At 46.7% G+C, this 10,765-nt stretch overlaps 1 protein-coding gene across 2 annotated transcripts; it reads left to right on the top strand.

Moving 5' to 3' along the window:
- The first annotated feature begins 571 nt into the window (after window positions 1–571).
- RRM2 (ribonucleotide reductase regulatory subunit M2) lies at window positions 572–8,187 on the top strand. Of its 2 annotated transcripts, none has more exons than XM_082427078.1 (10): window positions 572–872; window positions 958–1,032; window positions 1,387–1,533; window positions 1,817–1,933; window positions 2,400–2,533; window positions 4,174–4,268; window positions 4,384–4,517; window positions 5,730–5,834; window positions 5,919–6,032; window positions 6,111–6,397. In XM_082427078.1, the coding sequence occupies exons 1-10, from the start codon at window positions 645–647 to the stop codon at window positions 6,261–6,263; spliced, it is 1,302 nt and encodes a 433-aa protein (XP_082283204.1). In that variant the 5' UTR covers window positions 572–644; the 3' UTR covers window positions 6,264–6,397. The 2 variants fall into 2 exon arrangements, with proteins under 2 accessions (XP_082283204.1, XP_082283205.1); XM_082427079.1 differs by having other exon boundaries at window positions 575–872; window positions 1,390–1,533; window positions 6,111–8,187.
- Window positions 8,188–10,765: the final 2,578 nt, after the last annotated feature.

The raw sequence follows: 10,765 nt of genomic DNA, 5'->3' as shown, positions 1-10,765 counted from the left end.
ATTTTATTAGTAATCCCACAGGTCAGGTATGGCTACGAGGCCCATTTTACCGACGAGGGCACCAAATCTTTGTCAGATGACGTGTCCTAGTGACTCAGCAGCCCGCGCCCCTAACCGTTTGACAGTACGGTCACCACCGACTACCCCACACATTTGCCCGACCTCAGGGACCCTGCTTGCACCCCCGCCCAGGTACACGTATCTAAATCGCCGCAGCCACGTTCCCTCGCAGCCAGGGGCTTTGTACAGGCATTTGCACCGACCTCATTTGCAAAACCATTTACCCGGAACCGCGAAACGGGTTCAAGAGACGTTTTCAGAGAGGTGGGGCTCGGCAGGGTGGGGAATCCTCTCCCGCTCTCCGGCGGGCGGGCTCCAATCGCGTTGCTTCATTCAATCCCAAACCTTTCCGGTACGAGCGAGTGCCCGCGCGCGCCAGGGCCACCGGAGCGCGCAGGGCCTGCAGCCTTTGTCCGATGGGGCTCTCAGGGATATGGGCGGTGGCGCCCCCAGCGCAGCCTGCGGCCCACAGAGGCCCGGGAGGGGTAGGTCCCGAGGGTCCCAGGAGAGGAGGGCCGACCGGCGTTCGCGGGCGGCGCCGGAATCTGCTACGGGAGGCGTGACCAGCGGCCGGCATCCATCCAATGGGGAAGCGGCCACGCCCACTGCGCACGCCTATGCGGGATGGTTTAAATTCCCGGCGCCGCCGTGCGGGGCCTTCCAGGACCTGCGCGCAACCCCACCTCACCGAGCCGTACGCAGCCATGCTCTCCGTCCGCGTCCCGCTCGCCACCATCGCTGACCCGCAGCAGCAGCATCCCCTCCAGCTCTCGCCTATGAAGGGGCTCAGCCTGGCGGACAAGGAGAACACTGTGAGCGCGCAGGGGCGAGGGGCGGGGCAGGGCGGCGGGGTCCTGTAGGGCGCGGGCAGGCCTCTCACCACGCGTCTCCCTGCAGCCCCCGTCCCTCAGCGGGACCCGCGTACTGGCCAGCAAGACCGCGAGGAGGATCTTCCAGGAGCCCGCCGAGCCGGTGAGTGGGCGGGCTGGGGGCGCCCGGCGAGGGGGCGCTGCAGGACGGCGGTGCAGGAGGAGCCGGCTCTTGGCGCCAAAGCCGCATTGTCTCCTCTCAGACACTACCCCCTCCCGGGCCCGCGCTCCTTTCCCGCCAAAGCCTCTTCCCGATCCTTTACTACTTTACACATCTGGACCTTTTCCTATTATGTCTCTACTAGAGTCCTGCTCTGTTACGTACAGACCCATGTGTGACAACCGACATACATTAAACCGCATGAAATTCCCGATAATTGGACATACTTTGCTTAAAAAAAAATGACAATTTCGTGGTTCGCCCTATACTTAACATTTTCCTTCCTTTCTCCCCCAGCAGAACCCTAAGCTATCTGCCCCCAGTGTGGAGGAGGAACCACTTCTGAAAGAAAACCCCCGCCGCTTTGTCATCTTTCCTATCGAATACCATGATATTTGGCAGATGTATAAGAAAGCTGAGGCTTCCTTTTGGACAGCTGAGGAGGTAATCGGATTCAGGAACTAGGAGACTTAAAAGACAGTTGGAAGCATTGCCCCTAACTCTAGAGGAAGACCCCTGCAGTGCCGGTTATAACTTGTTTGAAATGTGCTTTGCTTTCCTCGTGTTCCTCTCGGGAATGCTTGCCCACAGAGGGAGAATATTAGTTGTTCTCACTGGCAAAGTGCATGAGGGGTATATTAATCAAGCGATACTAGTAGACTTGAAGAATTACGCATATGTGTGAGGTCCTGCACGTTTGAACCCCTTGTGAACTTCTGTACTCCAGGTGGACCTTTCCAAGGACATTCAGCACTGGGAAGCCCTGAAGCCCGAGGAGAGATATTTCATTTCGCATGTTCTGGCTTTCTTTGCAGCAAGTGATGGCATAGTAAATGAAAACCTGGTGAGTTTCCAAAAAGAAAGTCTACTTTTATGCATTTCAAGACTTAAGAGAACTAATAATTTTCTTTTTTCGTCTTTTAAATTTTTCCACACTGAATGTGTATATGTCTGTAAGCTAGTATTTATATTCCACGGCATTTCCTGTCCTATAATATACTTTGCAGTTATTTCTTCCTGACGGTATTTTTTCCCCCAACTGTAGAGAAGCTCACAGACAATGTTAAGTGGTAGTAATAGATCCACAGCACTGGTAGCTAGCTGTTTGCTCTCCTTCTTGTGGCTGTTCTAATAATTTGGTTGCCTGTATGTCTTGTTGAGTGCGCCCTCCTTGCAATGAATTAAGAAGAATGAATTGCTATTTCTACCTTATGATGATACAAAAGAGGAAGTGTGGCGCAGCCAGTGTTCATTGACTGAGGTGCTGCTGGTAGATTTTCCTTAAACTGACCTTTGTGTTTTACCACTAGGTGGAGCGGTTTAGCCAAGAAGTTCAGATTACGGAAGCCCGTTGTTTCTATGGCTTCCAAATTGCCATGGAAAACATCCATTCTGAAATGTATAGTCTCCTCATTGACACTTACATTAAAGATTCCAAAGAAAGGTGAGTATTTGGGTGGTGATATGCCAACACATTTAGGATTACCAATTGTTACTTTTTGAAATCGTATAGGGATAGAAGAATGACTCTAAAATGACCAAGTCAAAGAAATTCCTAGCACCCATGGTCCTGTCTGCTCCGAAGAAGAGGCCTGAATTCACTTTACTAGCCAATCACTTAAAAACAAAGTTATGAGGTTACTCCATTTTATAGAGGTGGAAATATACTGCTGAATGTCCAACCTAATGCCTTCTGAAAAAAACATCCCTAGAGGCTGTGTCTGATGCCCTAAAACCTAGGTCTGATAGTTTTCACGTCTGGCAAATCTGTCAGCCTACAACTTGAGCCTGGGGCAGGGGTGGAGAGGGCGGAGGATGCAAAGTAGAACATAAAACCTGCCTCTTAAGGGGCTGTAACATAACATAAAAAATAAGACCTAGGAGTATAAGTAGAGGAATTACATAATAGTGCAGAGGCAGCCGTGAACCATGAGATTAATTTAGGCACACAGCTGTTTGCCTGAAATGATAGTTTATACTGGAGGATAATAGAGGAGAAATATAGGTAGCCTCGGGCCTATTTTACATGTTCAAGGTTGACTGGAAGGGAGGGGAGAGTTAGAAATGGTCGTTTGAGTAGTCTAGATACTAAGGTCAGCTTCAGGACAAGAGCCTGTGTAGAACAGAAGTGGTGAAGCTGAAGAGTAGCCTCTTGTAGATGACTTGGATGAAAGTGAAGAGGGAAAATGAGTAGTGACTTGAAGGCCTAGCAGGATTGAGGAGACTCATTGGGGGTAAAAAGATTTGAACATGTTTGTAGACAGAAATGAAAAAAGAAAGTAAAGGTAGGGGCATGATTGGGATACATTATCGGAACGGGTAGGATCAGGAAGGCCTGGTGGTTGAGTTTTGAAAGCTAGGGAGAGGCAAGACCCAGGTTGACATGGAAAGAGAATGAAAGGAACCCAATGGCCTGATGACCTTGGCTTCAGAAAACAAGGTCATCTGGGAAGGAAGAGGCTGGGCTGGGGAATCTGTAGACTCCCAAGGTGGGGATGGGGAGGAAGAGAGTAATAAGGAAGACCCAGGTAAGTGTAGGGCCAATTGATTTGCTTTTCTGACCTGGGATCCACATTGTAACATAGAATTATAGCTGGAAGCAATCTCAGGTTGTTTAGTTTATTGGCTTTAATTGCTTTATTATATACTTGTGGCATTTGGGGCCCAAATAATTGGCACAATGATAAGAGTGTGGGCACCTATTTAGGGAGATAATGGTCAGCATAGCTTAAACAGTCCTAGCAGTTAAGATTTTATAGTTCTTCGAAGTTAAAGGTAGGGCCTGTGAACCTTGTCATGACCTGGACTTGAAATAATTAAGCCAATAAAATGCTCTTGGTGTAATAGACTGAGTTTTCATGTTACTAGATCTTGGGGCTCAGTGTGAATGAATGGATACCTAAATTTGCATTAACATAAACTAAATGAATGTTGAGATTTTTGAAAACACTGGAGGAAAAAGCAAACAAGTAAAGAGAAAACATTTCAGTTTGAATCCCAAATTGGCCTTGGTCCCAATGCTCTTAGCCAGAAGCTTAGGATAGGAGGTCTCTGCCGGAATTGCTGATGTCTGTGTGCCTACAGGGAATTTCTCTTCAACGCTATTGAGACAATGCCTTGTGTAAAGAAGAAGGCAGATTGGGCCTTGTGCTGGATCGGGGACAAAGAGGCGACGTATGGTAAGGATGCCTTGGCCCTACTTACCCCTGAGCTTCGTTTTCTAAGTGATGTTACTGGTTTGTTGCTATGAACACAAACAGAAACTCACTAGAAATATTTTGGCGTTAACTCTAGGAGAACGTGTCGTAGCCTTTGCCGCAGTGGAAGGAATCTTCTTTTCTGGTTCTTTTGCATCGATATTCTGGCTCAAAAAACGAGGTCTGATGCCCGGCCTCACATTTTCCAATGAACTTATTAGCAGAGACGAGGTGAGTCTAGTTCAGATAACAGGCTGACCTGCACCCCAAACACCTACAGCCCTGTGTTCACTGGAAGGAACCCAAGATGTCAGATTGCCTTAAATGTACATTTAACAAGTGGCTTCAACCATATATATACTTGGCAGAGAATGAAATACTTTAGATAATTTGCTGAAATTACTTTACTCATATTCTCAGTATACATAGATATTGCTCTATAGGTGATGGGATTTTTTTTTAGGGGAAGTTTTATTATTTCTACCTGGTCTTCTGTGTGATCCTATTGTACTTCAAAGTTAGTTGGTGAGCATCTCAATGAATCTATTCTGGTCCAGTATATGTCTTTGAATGCACTTGGGTTAAAGTGCAGAGGGAAAAGTGAAGGTGCCCAGATGTTCTAGTGTAAGTCCCACCAGCATTGGGATTTTTTTTTTTTAATTTAATTTATTTTTTGGCTGCATTGGGTCTTCGTTGCTGCGCGCGGGCTTTCTCTAGTTGAGGCGAGCGGGGGCTACTCTTCGTTCTGGTGCGCGGGCTTCTCATTGCGGTGGCTTCTCTTGTTGCAGAGCACGGGCTCTAGGCGCACGGGCTTCAGTAGTGTGGCACGCGGGCTTCGGTAATTGTGGCTCGCGGGCTGTAGAGCACAGGCTCAGTAGTTGTGGCGCACGGGCTTAGCTGCTCCGCGGTGTGTGGGATCTTCCCAGACCAGGGCTCGAACCCACGTCCCCTGCATTGGCAGGTGGATTCTTAACCACTGCGCCACCAGGGCAGCCCAGCATTGGGGTTTAATGCACTAAGACTTGCAGACTTGATTCACTCGAAATTGCATTCCCGATTTCCCAGACATTAGGTTTTAAATCTAAAAACTAACTAGCCTAGTCAGAGTTTTCCTGCTGGGAGTAGTGGCAACAGTAGAGCTCAGGGCTGTAGAAAGAATGCTCTGAGTGCAAGTTCTGCCCAGTCCTTTGCCACCACACAGAGCAGCGAGGACCAGACCTGGCCTGCTGTCCTCTAGGGGGCAGCCCTAAGGCCCCTGGGTGGGACCGAGCCTGCCTAGGTGACACAGCAGCTGAGTCACCTTCCCTTCCACAGTTAAAATGCTCTTAGTCTGGCCACGCAAGATGTATAAGGAGAATACAGACCATCATAAAGCAGTTTCCTATTCCACGTTAATGCTAGAAGTCTGCTGGTTTGATAGTGACATTAAACCTTTTCTTCTAGGGTTTACACTGTGACTTTGCCTGCCTGATGTTCAGACACCTGCTACACAAACCTTCGGAGCAGAGAGTCAAAGAAATAATCGTCAATGCAGTTAGGATAGAACAGGTGGGTGACGTGTGGAGGCCTCGTGCTTGCTAGAGGACCTCTTGATGCTTCTGTTTTATTGAGAAGCTGTGTTCTGGTCCCTAGGAGTTCCTCACGGAGGCCCTGCCAGTGAAGCTCATTGGGATGAATTGCACTTTGATGAAGCAGTACATCGAATTCGTGGCAGACAGACTTATGCTGGAGCTGGGTTTTAGCAAGGTAAAGTATTGTGGGTAGCCCTCTGGTTCTTTCTGAAACTGGTGCTCTGTATTTATATTTTGCTGTGAACCTTTTCAGGTTTTCAGAGTAGAAAATCCATTTGACTTTATGGAGAATATTTCACTGGAAGGGAAGACTAACTTCTTTGAGAAGAGAGTAGGCGAGTATCAGAGGATGGGAGTGATGTCCAGTCCGACAGAGAATTCCTTTACCTTGGATGCTGACTTCTAAGTGAACTGAAGATGTGCTCTTATTTTGCTGATTTTTCTTTTTTTCCTTCTCATCAAAAGAGAAAAAAATCAGCTACTTGAACTGTATTAACCAGCTACACCATAAATCGCCCATAATGTTCATTAATGGTATGTTTAAAACTGTGTAGCTACCTCAAAATCAATCCTGTTAATGCTAGTGGGGTCACCTAGATTGAAAGCGTAGACAGAAGCTACTGGGATTCTTACGAAAGATCTTGTCCATGTTTGGCGTTTGCAAGCAGGCTGGCTGTGCATGACTTCACCCTGGCTCTTAACAGCACCTTCCTTGGCCTCAAAGTGTGGGGAGTCAAGCAAGTTTGATCCAGCAGGATTAAACAGTTACTACCACGAGGCAGTAGGAAGACATCAGACTCACTGCTTCAGATTTTAAAGCAGATTTTAAAGTTTACTTATGATTTGTATATAAAACTGGCACTTTACACACAAATAAACATAGTTTGTACTGTCAGGGTGAAGGCTTGATTTAACCTAAATTTGTTGGTTTCTACACCAAATACAAAAAGTATTCTGTTTACCACTAACGGGAGCCAATTCAAGATTTACTAGGTGATCAAAGTAGGTTAAGCCTGTGTAAACTAAGGGTGTTATTTTTATTCTTTCTTTTCTTTGATGAATTGAAGAGCTTTTAAACTCAATCCTGTGCACACTTAGGTATCAGTATCAGCCAGGTGGTGCCACATAGAACACAGGTTGGTTTTGGGTTCTGTAGCCCATGTTGAGTATTGCGGGATAAGAGATGTGGAGAAAGGAGACTCTTAACTTAGGTCATTAGGAACTGAAGTGTGATCCAGACTCACTGTGGGTAACCTGGGAGTGCATGAGGGGCGGTATTATTTAATTTCTCAAATTGTATGTCCCCCAACTTCAAGTTAGTATGAAAGATCCTTGAAGAGTCTTCCTAGCTGGGATCCAAGATATTAACTTTGTAAATTGGTTTTCAAATCATCCTTGAATGAAAGGACCCACGTAAGATCTTTCTCCTATTAAGTGGTAAAACCAGGACTGAAACTGCTTCTCCTAAAAGTTGAGTGTTTATTCTGATTTTGTTTAATTTGTGTGTAAGTAGGTACTGTTGACTTAACCATTTGTACTTTTAAGTTAGAAAGTTGTTCTACTATATTTTTTTTATATCATATCTGTAGTTCATACTTTGAAATAATTACCCAGTATTATTTTGCAGTTCATAATTGATTGAGTGGATATTGTTTAGTGCAATTGCTCCTAGAATTTGCCTAAATGTGAACATCAGCTACTGGATTCTTAAACTTCAGCAGAAAGCTAGTGTTATGTGAATAATTAACACATGTTCCACTCAAATATTAATTTCAGAAGAAAGTATAAACTTTAAATAGATATATTTAATAAGGCTAGTTTGAGTCAATCTGCCTTTATGTTCCCTGACCCCTCCAAAAAAGATGTTACGTGGAAGGTAGTGCATGACACACACCGATCCTTTGGCCATGTTTGTTAACACATTGTGTTGTGTGTTGGCTGACCACTGGCCTGTTCTACTGTCAGTTTTCTTCATTTATTGTATTAATATAAATGGTAAAATAGTCAATTTAAAAATTTGTGTAGTATGGGACCCTTTTCTACCTTTTAAATTATTGTTATAAAGTTAATCTAGATTTTATGGTCCTTACACTTGTACAACACAAAAATAAACACTTTGCCTGGCATTGTCAGGTGCAGGTGGCACTTGGAAGCAGATTTTAGGATTCTACCTCCCATTAGCTGTGTGATACAAGCACTAACTTCTGCCAGCTAAGATTCGGTTTTTTAATCTGTTTAAAGGGAAACAGAGTTTGTCTAAAGCATTTCAAAGTCCTAATATCGAGTACTGCACAAGTGTCAATGATTTAAATAAAACCGTTCTCATGTCAGTTCCTTGATGAAATTTGCATTTCAATTCAGGAAGAAAAAAACAGGAAGTTTTCATAAATACTGAATAGGAGTTCATTTGCTTTTAGCAGTTCTGGGGAGGGGGCTTTCCTCATGCCTGTCCTGGCCCAAGGTATGTGGGAAACAGGTTCACTTGAAAGATGATGCCCCGGAGCATTTGCCACACACTGACCTACAGGGGCTCGGGTTGGTCCCTCTTGTCTATAAGTGCCCTTTCCTGGGGCGATCCCACCCACCTTCACCTGTCCATTCCCCAATTAGCAAATTATTCATTGTGTGTCATCACTTGGGATGTGCAGTTATTCACCCAGCGAACAGCAGCTGTCTTGCTGGGCACCGTTCTCTGTCGGAGGTGGGACAGAGGACGCAGCCCGCCCTGTGCGGTTTAGGTTTACTCAAGGAGGAAGCTGGATGCATAAGTAAATCCTGGTGTTAGATGGTGATGCAGTTCCAGAGCCAAAGCAGGGAAGGCGCCGCAGGGAATGTAAGTGGGTGGGAAGCTTTTCCTGGTAGAGGTGGGGATGGGGGGTGAATCTTACTGATCTGCTCCTGCCTTCCTGCTCTGTTGCATTAAGGGTCCTGTTTCTTCGATGAAGGAGAATGTTCACTTAGAAGGCACAAGTTTTAGCCACTCCCTATCTCGGAGCACACAGCCTCCAAGGATCGGGCCCTCAGGGAGTGGCTGGTGGATGCGATTAATTTGAGCTGGTATTTGGGGTGGATAGTGTCTTGGGTAGAAGTGTGCTGTGTCCTGGAGGAGTCTTGTGGGCACTGAGTGCCTTTATTATTCGATTCATAGTGTTGGGTTGGTGGCACCATTGGGTACTTTCCAGGCAGCCGTGCTCTAAGGATCATCAGCTATTAGAACAGCCTCCCAGTGGGCAGCCCAAGGTCATGTTTTTTCTTACCATCCATCTGCCTGTGCCAGATGCCCGTGCTCTTTCTCAGACACATCTCCATACTTCACTTGGAGGGCCTGCGTCAGAGTTAGTGTGGTCAGACCACTGAGTCTGAATTGCCTCTGGTATTAAAGGCTCGGGGGCCCCATCCCAGACCTGCTGAATCAATCTTGGGGTGACACTAGGGAGCCCACAGTTTTAACAAGTTCACCTTGGGAGGTTCTCGGACACTGGAGATTGGGATGGACTCCTACACGGTTCAAACCAGTGGTTTTCAGCTCTGGATGTGCATTATGGTCGTTCACAGGCTTTAAGAAACCCAGTGCCTGGATCCCACTTCTCAGTTTTAGCTGGATGTGCTTTCTGATTTGGGCTCCAGAGGCATAGAGCCCCGGCACTTACGCAGGAGGCACATTTCATCACACCTGAGCCCTGGGGTTCTGCTCACGTGGTGTGGCCAAGTCCGGCTGCCCATAGCAGAGCGGTGAGAGCCTTCCTTTGCCTGCCAGGCACTGCCTGGCCTGGGATCCAGCCTGAAGACTGGCTCCTCGCAAAGCCGGAACTAGATGGGTATTTGTAAGTGCCATCTGGCCAGCGAGCTGAGTGACTCTTCACTGTGGTTCCGGAGATCCTGATAACGGTGTAACTCTGCAGAGCAAGACGGTCCCAGCCCCGCAGTGAGTGGCTGCAGCTTTGAGGCTACAGGATTGCATGGCTTGGCCCATTCAAACCAGAGAAGACTTTGATAGGCACCCCCTCACCCAACCCTCTCCCCTTCTGTAGAGGGGACTACCCCTCCTGGTGTTGGTGTACTCTCCGGGCACTTGGGAAAGAACACAGTCAGTGATGTCGCCTTGTCATTCCCTGGAGTGGATTCAGTAACCACAACCTCCTTAGCTTGGTTCTGAAGACTAGAGTGGCTCCAGCAAGATGGTGGGCTAAGGTGCCCTAAAAACCCTCCTGCTTCAGACACCTCCCAATAATAAATAACAAAAGTTAAATGGGTTAATGACTTCCTGAGAAAGGGGGATTCTCAGATGCTGGGAACAAAGACAGTGGCCATGGGAGCCTGTGCTTGGAGCAGCCCTTGGGGTGGTTATTAGTCCCTTAGAGAAATCAGAGGGTGAAGGACCAAACACCCTCAGGTTTGGAGGGAGGGATTAATCTGTACTAGGGGGAGTTAGAACCAAAACAGCTGCACAAAGCAGGACCCTGGATGAAATGGAGACTAAGAAATAATCCCACCAGTCCTGGGGGAGAGGTTGAGGGTGTTCATCTTTCTGGGCTCTGAAAAAATCAAAACCCTAGGTAGGCCTGAGCTTCTCAGACTTGTGGTCTAGGAACTCACGGGAGATACATACTCCCAACCAAACTGCGCATGATTCCCACGTTACAAAACGTGCAAGGAAACAAACCACATGATTGTAGGAACGATGGGTATAAAAATCTCAAGAACTTAGGTTCATAAGATAATGTGTGATCAAAGAAAAAAAATGAAGTCAGAAAGAGAAAAACAAATACTGTATGCTAACACATATATATGGAATCTAAAAAACAAAAAATGGTTCTGAAGAACCTAGGGGCGGGACAGGAGTAAAGACGCAGACGTAGAGAATGGACTTGACACGGGGAGGGGGGAGGGTATACTGGGACGAAGTGA

This window comes from Balaenoptera physalus (assembly GCF_965194825.1).
Source record: "Balaenoptera physalus genome assembly, chromosome: 15".
Taxonomy (NCBI): Eukaryota; Metazoa; Chordata; class Mammalia; order Artiodactyla; family Balaenopteridae; genus Balaenoptera; species Balaenoptera physalus.
Note: the sequence above shows the minus strand (reverse complement) of the source record. Positions and strands in the feature narration are given on the sequence as shown.